This window comes from Salvelinus alpinus, chromosome 29, assembly GCF_045679555.1.
Source record: "Salvelinus alpinus chromosome 29, SLU_Salpinus.1, whole genome shotgun sequence".
NCBI classification, from domain to species: domain Eukaryota; kingdom Metazoa; phylum Chordata; class Actinopteri; order Salmoniformes; family Salmonidae; genus Salvelinus; species Salvelinus alpinus.
The window spans coordinates 44,489,709-44,506,068 of NC_092114.1; the positions used below are offsets into that span (position 1 = coordinate 44,489,709).

General features: G+C 45.2%; 1 protein-coding gene across 6 annotated transcripts in view; it reads left to right on the forward strand.

Moving 5' to 3' along the window:
* Positions 1 to 16,360, forward strand: part of LOC139559062 (sodium bicarbonate cotransporter 3-like) — a 68,891-nt gene that overhangs the window by 42,760 nt on the left and 9,771 nt on the right. For 4 of the 6 annotated variants that reach the window (XM_071374719.1, XM_071374722.1, XM_071374723.1 and 1 more), the window contains 7 exons: positions 8,102 to 8,220; positions 10,033 to 10,190; positions 10,439 to 10,526; positions 10,761 to 10,913; positions 11,392 to 11,498; positions 14,944 to 15,118; positions 15,806 to 15,939. In XM_071374719.1, coding sequence (XP_071230820.1) covers positions 8,102 to 8,220; positions 10,033 to 10,190; positions 10,439 to 10,526; positions 10,761 to 10,913; positions 11,392 to 11,498; positions 14,944 to 15,118; positions 15,806 to 15,939 — 934 coding nt within the window. The remainder of the gene's footprint in view (positions 1 to 8,101; positions 8,221 to 10,032; positions 10,191 to 10,438; positions 10,527 to 10,760; positions 10,914 to 11,391; positions 11,499 to 14,943; positions 15,119 to 15,805; positions 15,940 to 16,360) is intronic. The other 2 variants (XM_071374721.1, XM_071374724.1) reach the window with 1 other exon arrangement.

The window sequence follows — 16,360 nt, forward strand, 5'->3', positions numbered from 1 at the left end:
TCTCTGTCTGTGTTTCTCTAGTTTAGTCTTATCAAATACATTTGTCTGCACTCTCGCCTTTTCTCTCATATCTCGCGCCATTCCTAGGCTATTTATTGTTCACGTTCCTTTCTCCCTCTGTCTCCACCTTTCTTCATCCAGCCCTTCCACACTAACCCCACCTTGCTTGGCTTGGTCCCTCCACTTCTCTCTGCTCAGTGTGTGTGCATGGCTCCCCTCGAGAATGTGTTTCATAATTTACCATACCATAGTTCTGCAGGGTCCGACATTAACAATGGCCCGCTGCGGCGGGGCCGGTAAAAACATGTCGAGCCAGTGGATCTCCTCAGTCACTGGGCTGACCGGGCCAGTAACTTCTCAGTGCATTTTGGCGTTCCAGTTGACATTTACCTGCTATGTAATCTCTAATGGACAGATCTAGGGAAACATAACTGGTACCTTAGAATCTGTTGGGAAGGAATGGGATGTGTGGGATAGCAGGGAGCAGTAGTTCTGGTGTTAGGGTTTTCCGTCACTGGTTATTTCCGTCACTGACAAGTCAGGATCTCGTAGGTAAGGGAATGGTAAGGGAAAATTCAGCCCGTGACTTGCAAAGAGAGAGGGTGGAACTCGTCGTTCCGGTTCCGCTCCTCGTTCTAGCATCGTTCTAGCACCTGGATGGCAGTGATGTACTGGGCTGTACACTCTACCCTCTGCAGTCCCTTGCGGTTGGAGGCCGAGCAGTTGCCATACCAGGCAGTGATGCAACCAGTCAAGATGCTCTCGATGGTGCAGCTGTAGAACCTTTTGAGGATCTGAGGACCCATGCCAAATCTTTTCAGTATCCTGAGGGAATATAGGTTTTGTCGTGCCCTCTTCACGACTGTCTTGGTGTGCTTGGACCATGTTAGTTTGTTGGTGATGTGGACACCAAGGAACTTGAATCTCTCAACCTGCTCCACTATAGCCCCGTCGATGAGAATGGGGGCGTGCTCGGTACTCCTTTTCCTGTAGTCCACAATCATCTCCTTTGTCTTGATCCCGTTGAGGGAGAGGTTGTTGTCCTGGCACCACACGGCCAGTTCTCTGACCTCCTGTAGTCTGTAATAGTTTGCAAGCCCTGCCACATCCGACGAGTTTTGGAGCCAGTGTAGTACGATTCGATCTTAGTACTGTATTGACGCTTTGCCTGTATGATGGTTCGTCGGAGGGCATAGCGTGATTTCTTATAAGCTTCCAGGTTAGAGTCCCGCTTCTTGAATGCGGCAGCTCTACCCTTTAGCTCAGTGCGGATGTTGCCTGTAATCCATGACTTCTGGTTGGGGTATGTACGTACAGTCACTGTGGGGATGACGTCATCGATGCACATATTGATGAAGCCAGTGACTGATGTGGTGTACTCCTCAATGCCATCGGAAGATTCCCGGAACATATTCCAGTTTGTGCTAGCAAATCAATCCTGTAGCTTAGCATCTGCTTCATCTGACCACTTTTTCATTGACAGAGTCACTGGTGCTTCCTGCTTTATATTTTACTTGTAAGCAGGAATCAGGAGGATAGAATATGGTCAGATTTGCCAAACGGATGGCGAGGGAGAGCTTTGTACGTGTCTCTGTGTGTGGAGTAAAGGTGGTCTAGAGTTTTTTTCCCTCTGGTTGCACATTTAAAATGCTGGTAGAAATTACGTAAAACGGATGTGTTTCCCTGCATTAAAGTCCCTGGCCACTAGGAGCGCTGCCTCTGGATGAGCATTTTCCTGTTTGCTTATGGCCGTATACAGCTCATTGAGTGCGGACTTAGTGCCAGTATTGGTTTGTGGTGGTAAATAGACAGCTACGAATAATATAGATGAAAACTCTCTTGGTAAATAGTGTGGTCTACAGCTTATCATGAGATACTCTACCTCAGGCGAGCAAAACATTGAGACTTCCTTAGATATCATGCACCAGCTGTTGTTTACAAATCTACATAGACCGCCACCCCTTGTCTTACCAGAGGCTGCTGTTCTATCCTGCCGATACAGTGTATAACCCGCCAGCTGTATGTTATTCATGTCGTCGTTCAGCCACGACTCTGTGAAACATAAGACATTCCTGTTTTTAATGTCCCATTGGTAGGATATACGTGCTTGTAGTTCGTCCACCTTATTATCCAGCGATTGTACGTTGGCCAATAGTACCGATGGCAAAGGCATATTAGCCACTCGTCGCCGGCTCCTTACCAGGCACCCTGATCTTTGTCCAGTTCAAGATGAGTAATCTCTGTTCTGATGTCCAGAAGCTCTTTTCGGTCATAAGAGATGGTAAGCAGCAACATTATGTACAAAATAAGTTACAAACAATGCGAGAAAAAATAAAAATAAATAGCATGGTTGGTTTAGAGCCCATAAAATGGCTCTAAATTACCTGCCGTGTTGCAGTCTTGAACACCATTGAAGACTACACGCGGAAAAGTCATGCTGTTTGTATTTGAGAAATATGAACAACAGATTTTTGTTGTTTTGTATTTGAGAAATCATTCAACCACGCTGACCGCGACTCACAACTTCTCGAGCAGTACATAAGTTGATCTGCTCACGCGGCACACGCGAGCCGTCCAGAGTAAAAAGAAGAGCTCACCAATCCATTTACTTTAGGGAAATTGATTTACAAACGTCAACCTTCAATAGTGAAGATGCTAGCAATATGCTGGCTACATTTACATTTAAGTCATTTAGCAGACGCTCTTATCCAGAGCGACTTACAAATTGGTGCATTCACCTTATGATATCCAGTGGAACAACCACTTTACAATAGTGCATCTAACTCTTTTAAGGGGGGGGGGGGTTAGAAGGATTACTTTATCCTATCCTAGGTATTCCTTAAAGAGGTGGGGTTTCAGGTGTCTCCGGAAGGTGGTGATTGACTCCGCTGACCTGGCGTCGTGAGGGAGTTTGTTCCACCATTGGGGTGCCAGAGCAGCGAACAGTTTTGACTGGGCTGAGCGGGAACTGTACTTCCTCAGAGGTAGGGAGGCGAGCAGGCCAGAGGTGGATGAACGCAGTGCCCTTGTTTGGGTGTAGGGCCTGATCAGAGCCTGAAGGTACGGAGGTGCCGTTCCCCTCACAGCTCCGTAGGCAAGCACCATGGTCTTGTAGCGGATGCGAGCTTCAACTGGAAGCCAGTGGAGAGAGCGGAGGAGCGGGGTGACGTGAGAGAACTTGGGAAAGTTGAACACCAGACGGGCTGCGGCGTTCTGGATGAGTTGTAGGGGTTTAATGGCACAGGCAGGGAGCCCAGCCAACAGCGAGTTGCAGTAATCCAGACGGGAGATGACAAGTGCCTGGATTAGGACCTGCGCCGCTTCCTGCGTGAGGCAGGGTCGTACTCTGCGAATGTTGTAGAGCATGAACCTACAGTTGATACAGTTGATACAGGCTACTGTTGATAGTCTGCACAAAGAAAGCTACAAAAAGACACCTAGCATTTGTCTTGGCTAGCCTACTGTGGCCAGATCAATAGCTTCTCTTTTGAAACACAGTCGTCTTAAAGGGGCACTGTCCTATTTTGAGATGTAAAAAAAATATTCTCAAAATGAAACAAAGTGAATGCGGCAGGTAGCCTAGTGGTTAGAGCGACGGGTAGGCTAGTGGTTAGAGCGTTTGGCCACTAACCGAAAGGTTGCTGGATTGAATCCCTGAGTTGACGAGGTAAAAATCTGTTGTTCTGCCCCTGAGCAAGGCAGTTAACCCACTGGTTGCCGAAGACAAGGATGCTGATTATGGCAGCCCCCCCCCCCCCCCCCGCACCTCTCTGATTCAGAGAGGATGGGTTTAATGCAGAAGACACATTTCAGTTGAATGCATTCAGTTGTATGACTGACTAGGTATCCCCCTTTCCCAATTCATGCAATTTTAAATAATTATATCGCTAGATTCTATTACACAGCGTTTTGATACATTGCTAGCTGAATATAGAGAGGAAGCCTGCCAACCTATAGGCCCTGCTTGGGCAATGCATTTTAACTACACAATGTCCGGGCCTGTAGAAATTCTGTTCAGGCCAGTAGATTTTTGGCCAACAGTAATAAAAAAGTATTCTGTTGAACACTGGTTCTGTGATATTTCTTTGTCCACTTTTTCCATTGCAAACCTTTTTTTTTCATTCAGTCCTAAGATGAAACCTGAAGGGGGTTTTAATCGACTGCACATTTTCCATCCCTTATTTTCCATCCCTTGAGGGCCTGTTTAATCCAGTCAGTGTAAGAGTTGAGTCGCCCGACTCGCCACTATGGCAACAGGTCTCATATCATGGCGTATCCTCCCAGCTATAACTGTCACTGCTCTGCATGACTGTCCTATTGTGAATATACAGTCGGGACAGACTTAAACAACTTAAAGACGTCTCGTCTTTTTCCAGAGCAGCATTGTTTGGCGTCGCTCCTCCGTAATTCCCGAGTATAAACACACAGATGTCTCAGAGACGTTTTCTCCATTAAGAGTCTCGCTAGAGACTCCTACGTGTGCAAATAGCATGCTAAATATAAAGCCATAGAGTGGGGTTGGGAGGGTTGTAACGTTGGCACGTAACTCTCTCAGTCCCAGTGTCATCCACCGTGACTATTTGTCTTCCCAGACCTGGATAGTCTTTATCCCCTGTGTGTATATATATATAGCAGTGTGTGTAGAAGAGAGCTGAACTGGAAGGTTGGGTCATGACAACTAGAGACTGCTGGTTTGGAGAGAAACATGAATTAAGGGTGGCAGCTTGTGGTCTTGTTATAAGTACAAGTGTGGTTCTGTAATCTTCCATTACTTAATGTCTGTAAAGACAACGTTTGCCACGAAACAATATAAAGTACTTGACCACGTTGTGAGTATCGCTCGAGTGAACGTTGAATCCCATGCTTGACAACATTTGCAAACAAACGATATACTACGTACTTACTTCACCTCGTTCTGAGTATCGCTCATTTGAGTTTGAATCCCATGCTGGCATAGACAGGCGGTTAAGGATGATTTGTTGGAGCTTTTAGAAGCATACAATGAATAGAACACCCTCCCTACAATCAAAGATGGGGAGGTTTGATAATGCTGTGGGGTTGCTTCGCTGACTCTGGTACTGGGGGCCTTGAACGTGCACAAAGCACAATGAACCTGCAGGTGTTTTGGAGTGCAATGTTCAACCCGGTGTCCAAAAATTGGGTCTCCATTGAAGGTTTTGGGTCTTCCAGCAGGACGACGACACCAAAACACGCATCCAAAAGCACCCAGGGATGGTTCAAGAGAGACGATGGACCGTAATGGAGTGGCGAGAGAAGAGGCCAGATCTTAATCACATCTGAAACTTATGGCGAGATCTGTAAACAGCAGTTGGTGGAGGGCACCGCCTCAAATATCGAAGAATTAGAGCAGTTTGCTGCTAAAAAGTAGGACAAATGACCCGTAAAAGGTGCAGCAAGCTCATTGATGGCTGCAAGAACGTCTGCAGTCATCTTGGCCAAAGGCTGTGCAACCAAGTACTAGCTCCGGGATGCCGATCATTTTGTCCATGCCATTTGTCTTTATTTTCTAAATTAAAATGATAAACTTTATATAGTTTACAAAACTAAAATTGGTTCTGCAATGTTGGATGCTGAGTGTACAAAACAGTGTACTGTTATTTCCATGACAGACTGACCAGGTGAATCCAGGTGAAAATCCACTTCAATCAGTGTAGATGACGGGTTAAAGAAGGATTTTTAAGCCTTGAGACAATTGAGACATGGATTGTGTATGTGTGCCATTCTGAGGGTGAATGGGCAAGACAAAATATTTAAGTGCCTTTGAACGGGGTATGATAGTAGGTGCCAGACACATCGGTTTGAGCATGTCAAGAACTGCAACACTGCTGGGTTTTTCACGTTCAACAGTTTCCCGTCTGTTTCAAGCATGGTCCACCACCCAAAGGACATCCAGCCAACTTGACACAACTCTACGAAGCATTGGAGTCAACATGGGCCAGCATCCCTGTGGAATGCTTTAGACACCTTGTTGAGTCCATGCCCCAACGAATTGAGGCTGTTCTGAGGGCAAAAGGGTGTGCAACTCAATATTAGGAAGGTGTTCACTCGGTGTATACAAACGTATGTGGACACCGCTTCAAATTAGTGGATTCGGCTATTTCAGCCAATGTCAGCACAATAACTGTTTGTCAGGAGCGTCATGTAAGGGTTTCCATGGCCGGACAGCCGCACACAAGCCTAAGATCACCGTGCACAATGTCAAGCGTCTGCTGGAGTGGTGAAAAGCTCGCTGCCATTGGAGTCTGGATCAGTGGAATCACGTTCTCTGGAGTGATGAATCACGCTTCACCATCTGGCAGTCCGATGGACGAATCTGGGTTTGGTGGATGACAGGAGAACGCTACCTGCCCCAATGCATAGTGCCAACTGTACAGTTTGGTGGAGGAGAAATAATGTTCCAGTGAAGGGAAATCTTAACGCTACAGCATACAATGACATTCTAGGCGATTCTGTACTCCCAACTTTGTGGCAACAGTTTGGGGAAAGCCCTTTCCTGTTTCAGCATGAAAATACCCCCGTGCACAACGCGAGGTCCATACAGAAATGGTTTGTCGAGATCGGTGTGGAAGAACTTGACCGGCCTGCACAGAGCCCTGATCTCAACCCCATCGAACACCTTTGGGATGAATTGGAAGGCCGACTGCGAGCCAGGCATGATTGCCCAACATCAGTGCCCGACCTCACTAATGCTTATGTGGCTGAATGGAAGCAAGTCCCCGCAGCAATGTTCCAAGATCCAGTAAAAAGCCATCCCAGCAGGTGACGAGCAGGTGTCCACATACTTTTGGTCATGTAGTATATATGTAGTGTGTGTATATATATATATATATATATATTTATTATTATTTTTAAACCTATTTTAGAAGAAATAGAGAATTATTTATGAAAAGTGAAAGGGTGACAAATTATTTGGCCGAAACTGTATATACAGTACACCTACTCACATTTTGATTGCCGGATTCTCTGGTAATAACTATCTAATGAACTGTCTAATGCCACGGAAGCACTCATGCCACAGTACCACACATTAACATGTCGTGTCAGCTCTTAGTATGCAGATGAAGGCAGATTATCATAGAGTCAGTAGTTTTTGTCCTCAGTGTGCCCCTGGTTTTGGAATGATATGATTTGATTATTGGGACTCGTTTGCATATGGACCGTGGCCTGAGGTCCAGCGTGGAGCCCGCATTCCCGGGCTTTATCTTCCTGAATGAAGTGTGTCCGCGGACGCAACCTCCACTAATCCCCGTCACTCCCAGAGGCTTTGTAAGGAATGTGAGCGATGGCGCTTCTGTTCATCCCGACATGGCTGCCTAGTAGCCCGTAGGGCCGGGTTACAACAGGTCACAGGTCAAGGATGACCACAAGGAAACTCACCTATTCATTTTCAACATTCATCTACGTTCTAGATGATTGAGACAGAGGGAGGGGAGTGTGTGGTGTCGCTATGTTACAGTTCATTCATTTCTGTGGTAATTTCCTCAATGCATGTCTCCCTCGCTGAAGTGCTGGCGTTTCCTGTGTACGGCTCACCTCACATGGCTATAGGGTGCATTGAAGTGGGGAGGCGGATGTGCAATTTCTTGAACCCTTATCACTGTAGGCCATAATGAATTTTCATTATGTTAGCAATTTGTTAAGGTCTTTGAGAGTGTATAAATCAAACTATGTATCAAATACTATTATATATGCATATGTAGTCTGGGCCTATACAGAGAACCTATTGAAAAATAATTGCAAATCTGTCAGAGTATAGCTACATCATTTCTGAATACATTTCAAAAGAAGAACCTGTATTGTGTTTTGATGCTTTGCAAACTCTGCATATAAATGATATATGAAAAACACAATGTAATCAAATGTAGGCATTCTAATGTATCCACGAGAATGCACTGAGCAGGTGCCTCGGTCCTCCAGAGCTGAAATTTCTAACACTCTTCTGCCGCTATCCCATGTCTGTCTGTCTGTCTCTGTCTGTCTGTCTCTGTCTGTCTGTCTCTGTCTGTCTGTCTCTGTCTGTCTGTCTGTCTGTCTGTCTGTCTGTCTGTCTGTCTGTCTGTCTGTCTGTCTGTCGTTACAGGGCCACTGATGTCCACGCACTCTGTCCCCAGTAACCTGGATAGCAGCAGCAAGACTGGAGACAGGAGGCCCTCCAGAGCTGGGGTCAGTAAAGAGAACAGCAGTGTGGACTTTAGCAAGGTAACCCCTGCTACTGGGCAAAGAAACCCCCCCCATCATCAGCCACTCTCATCCAGACATCCAAGACAACCATCATCAATCACAGCCCTTACTCTCTGAGCATAAGAAACTTCACCCACTCTCTGCCTGCTAGAACCAAGAGCCAGTCTCAAAGTGAACTGTACATTGTTTTAATTCAATAACTGGGTTTGGTTAAGTGAGATCTTATCCCTCATTATATCCATTTATGACTCTTTTCAGCCATGAAATAAGTAGGCTGGCGGCCGTGAGGAGTCATCAGCTTTCATGTGTTTGCCAAGAAGCAAGCTCATACTTGACTGGGGTAGTCTAATCAAAAGAGGGAGAAGGAGACAGAGTGTGTGTGTTTGTGGAAGAGAGAGAGATGCAGATATTACCCATCTCAGTGGGCAAGGTCTCCCAGCTCTGTTACATCGTTCAAACAACCGACCTTGTGATGAAAGGGACTCCTTTGCTCAGTACTGCCCCTTATAGCTTCCCTCTACGCCACTAACACCGTAGCTTCCTCCAACCCTAGCGTCCATCTGCCACTGAGCATGATCGCTCCATCCCCGTCATTCCTTCCTTTCATTTGAAGTCTCTCCCTACTCTGTTGTGCCAATTGGGCTCCAGGTAGATATCATGACATAACGTATATATTTTGCTCGGCTTGATTTGTTATACCAGTGTTTCCCAATATAGGGCCGCACTGCCGTGTGCATCCCGCGGGACCTATGGTCCCCGACAGATCATAGCAGCGCGGTTGGCATTTTTCATGCTGTGGGCGGGCGGTCAGACACAACTTTGGGATGAAAACATGTTACAGTCCCACAGATAATTTTGAACGGTTGTCTTTCTGTGTTGTATGTGTTATCTATTGTATAAAAACACCTTTTTGTGTCACAGTTCACAAACTCGTATAGGCTAGTTCTGCTTCCTCGTTTTTGTTGGGCGCGCGAGAACAAATGCGCCTATGTGTGGTCTCAATTAAATAGCCTGTAGCCTATATGCATGGGCGGAGAAGCACGACGCAGTTGTCTTTCCATGGAAAATGACTTCCTAAATAGGATTGGCTATAGTTTAGGCTCCGACATTGACTGGAAATAAACATTGATGACGCATGAATTTGTCTGCCTGCGAATCGTCCTGCTTCTTTTAAAGTTGTGCAAGGTTATTTCGAAAGGGTTAGTCTTTCTGTTTTGTATGTCATGTGTTATCTAAATTGCTGGGACCGGGGATGCAAAAGCAAGCTGTGTCCCATACACCTACATTGCGGGCCTGGGGCCAGATTTGGGACCAGTTCTTGCGGGAGTGGGTGGGAGTTGGACGAGAAGTCAGCAAGAGCGGGCGGGCGCGGTAAGAAAAGGAGTGGGTGGGAGTCGGACGAGAAGTCAGCAGGAGCGGGCGGGCGCGGTAAGAAAAGAAGTGAGCGGGATTAAGAATTCAGTCCGGCGCTGTCCTCTATTTCCCAATCCTGGTTCTGGAGACCCAAAGGGATGCACATTTTTTGTTTTTTTCCCCCCCTAACACTAACATGTTGTATGTGTCGAATTGCGATCTTGGACAGGTCGCAGTTGCAAATGAGAACTTGTTCTCAACTAGCCTACCTGGTTAAATAAAGGTGAAATAAAAACACTAACACACTTGATTCAACTAATCAACTCATCATCAATCCTTTGATTAGTGCACACCTGATTCACAGGACCAGGATTCACAGGATTCACAGAAACAGAGCCAGGATTGGGAGACACTGTCTCATATAGTCGTTACTTCCTAAAGTCTCTCTCTCTCTCTGTCCCATTCCGCTTCTTTTAGGTGGACATGAACTTCATGAAGAAGATTCCCCCGGGCGCCGAGGCGTCCAACGTGCTGGTAGGGGAGGTGGACTTCCTGGAGAGGCCCATCATCGCCTTCGTACGCCTGTCCCCCGCCGTCCTCATCACAGGGCTCACAGAGGTGCCCGTGCCCACCAGGTAGGTACACTACATCTCCACACCCACTCTCACTGCTCTTTCTCTGTCTAACCTGCTGTTTCTAGGTTTTATTCATGCACCTGCTCCCCTACCAGTAGCCTAAACCATTTTGTATTTGGAGTCATATCACCAAATATACTAAATTATGTTGGGTTTTGAATAAAACACATTGTATCTGCCTATACCTGCCTATACCTGCCTACATTGCGTTCAGTCTAATGCGTGAAAATGGTTTGTGTCCCCTACAGGTTTTTGTTTCTGCTGCTGGGTCCACACGGTAAAGGCCCTCAGTACCATGAGATTGGCAGATCCATGGCCACACTGATGACAGATGAGGTGAGAGGACGGGAGACGTTTTACGTGCTGCTGTTTGTGCACTTATCCTTATAGTCTTATGAAGATTGGTAACATTCAGTCATAAACATGAATTAGCTCCCCCCCACGTGCATAGAATAGACTAACTCCTTTGAGTAACTTTTTCCCATCGGGGGGGATGGGTGTGGCGTTCAGACTAGATCAATTTTAAGATCAAAACGTAAAAGGTATACTCTTTCCTGCATTTCTCTGTAGATATTCCATGACGTGGCGTACAAGGCCAAAGATCGGATGGACCTGCTGTCTGGGATAGATGAATTTCTGGACCAGGTGACAGTCCTGCCCCCAGGAGAATGGGACCCCTCGATACGAATCGAACCCCCCAAGAACGTCCCATCGCAGGCGAGGGTCTAAGTTGACATATATAAACAGAAACAGAAAATCAACATGAAGTCTGAAGTCAAGCCTGATTTCAGATGATTGGTCACATAGTGCTCTTCAATCTTGATCCTGGAGACCCACAAGGGGTTTTTGTTTCAGCCTAGCACGAGCACACTTGATTAAATTAATCAAGGGCTTGATGATTAGTTGAATCAGATGTGTTGGAAGTATAGTCTACCCTGTACCACCAGTGGGTCTCCAGGATTGAAGAACACTGGCTTGCATGTTAGTTTTCCATGATGTTTCCATGATGTGTATGACTGTGCCTCCTGGTGGCAGTAGAGGATATAACAGCCCTGTAATAACTTAGTCATGCGGTCATGCGCGCATGTATTTTTCGTATGGATGGCCCCAGCGGGAATCAAACCCACGACCCTGGCGTGGCCAACTCCATGCTCTACCATCTGAGCCAAACCTATAATGGCTCTCTCACTTGTAGTTGAAGAGGAAGATTCCCTCGCAGCCCAACGGGTCGCCCTCACCCTCTGGGGAGATGTTGAAGGAGGAGGACGAAGGCCACGGAGCTGGGCCCGAGCTGCAGAGAACCGGACGGTGAGCTATGCGTACGAATTCATAGGGGAGGTTTCCGGGGACACAGATTAAGCTTCATTCTGGACCTAAAAGCATTTTCAATGGAGATTCCCCACTGAGCTTGCTTTTTATTCCAGGACTAGGCTTAATCTGTGTCTGGGGGAAACTGCCCCATACAGAAGAGTTGATAAGGGTAAATCTCAAATGACACCCTATTTCTTACAAAGAGCTGTGATCAACAGTAGTGGACTACCATACATGTGGAATAGGGTATCATTTGAGACACTGCCTAAGACTTTGCTTTAAATACTATGGTATGACATAGGCAATAGGTTGTAAAACTCTTCTTTTTTTTTTTACTGTTTTGATGCTTTTTATTCTTGATGAAATTCATTAAACATGTATAAGGTAATCCATTATTGAGACTGTTTATGAAGACAAAAATGAATAACATACCATGCCCACATACTGTGACATGCACCAATGCACTGCACACGTTACAATTACGATGCTGACATAAGTAAATACTCATGCTCTTCTGCTGAAAGCCTCTGAGATCGCGTGGCTGCCCTGCTGGTAGAGTGTGATTATTTGTGACCTCACTCCCCCAGGACACACACACCTCGCAGACTGGGCACTGCATTATTTACCCCTCCGCAGATCCACTCTCGGCGTGCTGCTATAAAAAGCAGCATGCCGGCAGAGAACGACTGAGAGAGAGGTAGAGGGGGGGAAGGATAAGGGATAGGGGATAAGGGATATAGAGAGAGAGAGAGAGAGAGGGACTAAGGTAGGGATAAGGGATAGTCTTTACGGGGTGTTATGCAGTCCCTGAACACACAAAGGTGTGGTGACTTAGACCTGAGACTGGTAGGTTGAGTGTGTTTGTGTAAGTTAGCGGAGTGTGTGTGTGAGGTAGGAACCTGGGTGTGAATGGGTTGAGTGGTGTCTGGGTCAGAGAGCAGGAGTGTGTCCAACCTCGGTGGGAAACTAACAGGGTTCCCCTCAGCAAGGAACCTAGCTCTAAGCATCACAGTTAGGAAATTACCATTAACCAAAGATCTCTAAAATGTCAATTAATTCTTGTAGGAAGTGTCTATAAATGTGTACCACATTTGGGGGCTCCACATTTTTTTCTGGCAGACCCTATTGATGGTAGTGTTGTCACGATACCAGAATTTTGACTTCGATACCAGGTTTAGTATCATAATACTCAATATCAATACTCGATACCAAGGCAAAAAAAAAAGTGGATTAGCCAAAGTCACAGAATAACCTATGGGCATCTTTTGAGTTTTTGTCGTACTTTGTGTGAAGGAAGTTCTAACTTCTAGCACAGATGTAATGGTAGGCTGACTCGCTGTAGCTGATGTGTGGACATTAGCCTAAAATCCTTCTGCAAAACCATATATGAGCATAGAAACATTTTACTATTAACTGTTTTAAAATGTAATTTGATACATATCAGGGTACATCTACTCATCCATGGTCATAATATTAGGTCAAATTATACTGAACAAAAATATAAAAGCAACATGCAACAGTTTCAAAGATTTTAAACCCACCGCCACCATGAGGCACTCTGTTCGCAACGTTGACATCAGCAAACCACGTGCCCACACGACGCCATACACGTGGTCTGCAGTTAAGACATCTGTGGCATTGTGTTGTGTGACTAAACTGCAAATTTTAGAGCGGCCTTTTATTGTCCCCAGCACAAGGTGCACCTGTGTAATGATCATGCTGTTTAATGAGCTTCTTGATATGCCACACCTGTCAGGTGAATGGATTTGCTTACTGCCCCAATAGATCCACAGATCGCACTGCACACTGTCCTATCCCATCTGGACAAGAGGATTACCTATGTAAGAATGCTGTTCTTTGACTACAGCTCAGCATTCAACACCATAGTACCCTCCAAGCTCATCATTAAGCTCGGGGCCCTGGTGCATCAAAGCAGGGACCGAGAGACTGAAAAACAGCTTCTATCTCAAGGCCATCAGACCTTGTTAAATAGCCATCATTAGCCAGCTTCTACCTGGTTACGCAACCCTGCACCTTGGAGGCTGCTGCCCTATATACATAGACTTGGAATCACTGACCACTTTAATAATGGAACACTAGTCACTTTAACAATGTTTAAATAATGTTTACATACTGCTTTACTCATCTCATATGTATATACTGTATTCTATTCTACTGTATTTTAGTCTATGCCGCTCCGACATTGCTCAATCTAATATTTTATATATTTCTTACTATATATATATATTACTTCCATATATATATATATATATATATATATATATATATATATATATATATTACATATATATATTACTTCCATACTTACTTTATATATTATTTCCATTCTTTTACTTTTAGATTTGTGTGTATTGTTGTAAATTGTTAGATACTACTGCACTGTTGGAGCTAGTAACACAAGCATTTCGCTATACCCGCAATAACATCTGTGTATGTGACCAATACAATTTGATTTTATATATTTATCTTGGAAAAGGAGAAATTCTCACTTACAGGGATTTGAACAACTTTGTGGACACAATTTGAGAGATACAAGCTTTTTGTACGTATGGAAAATTTCTTCTATCATTTATTTCAGCTCATGAAACATGGGACCAACACTTTACATGTTGCGTTAATATTTTTGTTCAGTGTACTGAGCTGAAACAAAAGATACTAGAAATGTTCCATGGTATGGGCAGGCATAAGCTATGGTCAATGAACACAATTGCATTTTATTGATGGTAATTTGAATGCACAGATATACCGTAACGAGATCCTGAGGCCCATTGTGAGGCACGTTTTCTTTAAGGTGTCTGTGACCAACAGATGCATATCTGCATTCCCAGTCATGTGAAATCCATAGATTAGAGCCTAATGAAATTATTTAAATTGACTGATTTCCTTATATGAACTGTAACTCAGTAATATCTTAGAAATTGTGGCATGTTGCGTTTATATTTTTGGTCAGTATAATTGTCGAACTGGAACGCCAAAGGCGCTGAAAGGTTAGGCTGCTGGCCCAGTCGTCATGTTACTAGACAGGCTTGATCATCTCAGTCAGGGAACCGTTTCTCATGTTACAGTATCAGAAAGTACCTAGGTTATGGTGTACCGTACAACACTGATGTTCTGAAAAAGTTATCTGTGGGTCCTAACAAATCTCTGGGAGCCCTATAGATCCAAAAGAGTTATCTCGGAGTCCAATAATGCGTTCCCACTGGGCACAGACGTCAATAACGTCTATTCCACGTTGGTTCAATGTCATTTCATTGAAATGGCGAGGAAAACGTTGACTCGACAGGTGTGTGCCCAGTGGCTTGTATGGTCCCCTGTATGGTCCAAAAAACCTAATCCAGATGTCTAAGGATGTAATCTGGGATTCATCTGGGATACTTTAGTTAGCCTGCTGTGAAGCGTTGTGGTTTTGCCCGTCCTCTAGGATCTTTGGAGGCCTGGTGATGGATATAAAGAGGAAGGCGCCGTTCTACTGGAGCGATATCCGGGACTCGTTGAACCTGCAGTGTCTGGCCTCCATCCTGTTCCTCTACTGCGCCTGCATGTCCCCTGTCATCACCTTCGGAGGGCTGCTGGGCGAGGCCACTAAGGGAAACATAGTGAGTGGGTCCTTGTCCATGAGTGTCAATGAATGCCACTCCGATTACAGCAGTCTGTCTTCTATCTGTGCAGTATCCCTTAATGTATGCAAGTCACTTAGAGTTTAACAAGTCAATGTAAGCCTTGCACTAATTATGTATACGTTTAACAAAAGGTCTTACCAAAAGGTCTTACCCTATTTGCTTATTACTATATACAAATATCACTAAAAGCATATAGGATTCATATCACTATAAGCACATCGGATGTGGTTAGACAGTGTCCCTCTTCCTCACTGCGAGCTACTCAGAATACTGTCTCCATGCTTTGATCCTGACAATGAGTTACACACACAAATCCTACAGTAACTCCAGAGGGAGACTGTTGGCGTAGCTAGCGTCAGCGTGCCGGGGTGTGTGATGCGTCTGAGTAAACTCATTAGAAGGCCAGTGGCGGAGGGATATAAGTACAGACAGGCCGACGGGGTGGATGAAGTAAAGCAGTTTATCTACACTGTCTGATGCTAGGCAGCCTGAGCTGGAATGTCACTTTAAACTGATGTGCTATGTTATGTGGGGTGTTCTGTCCACTTTGCCTTATTCCCCTTAGTCTCTCCCTCTCTCTGGTTTCCTCTTATGTATTTACCACCTCCTCCTCTTCCTCCCGTTCTCACTGCTTCTTCCCCTCCCTCTCTTATTTTGCTACAGAGTGCCATAGAGTCTCTGTTTGGGGCATCCCTCACAGGAGTGGCCTTCTCTCTGTTTGCGGGGCAGCCCCTCACTATACTGGGCAGTACGGGGCCTGTCCTAGTTTTCGAGAAGATCCTCTTCAAGTTTTGCAAGTGAGTGTGCAACCATATCCTGGGTTCACTGTCATTTGCACTGTGGCCCTCTGGTGGTAACAACCTGCAAGTACATGCTCACCTGCCATTTGGGGATTTCTAATTTGTTTCTGATCAGTAACTCCCTGAGTTTTATGTACTGTATACATGCACAGTAAATCAAGTGCCTGGAGTTTTTCTTGGTCAAGTCACATGGTCAGGAAAAACTCAGGGCCATAACTAGTTATGAAAGAAGTCGGGACAGGCTCAAGGTCATTCAATCATTTCATAAGGCATGGTCCGAGTGCTTGCTCCTCCCCTACAACTGTCATAACGTTTATATGCTTTGAGCTCACTGCTTGCAGTACCTAATAAGATATGAATGTGAAAATACACTGAAAACATCCAAAATACATTATATATATACAGCTAAAATCGAGTA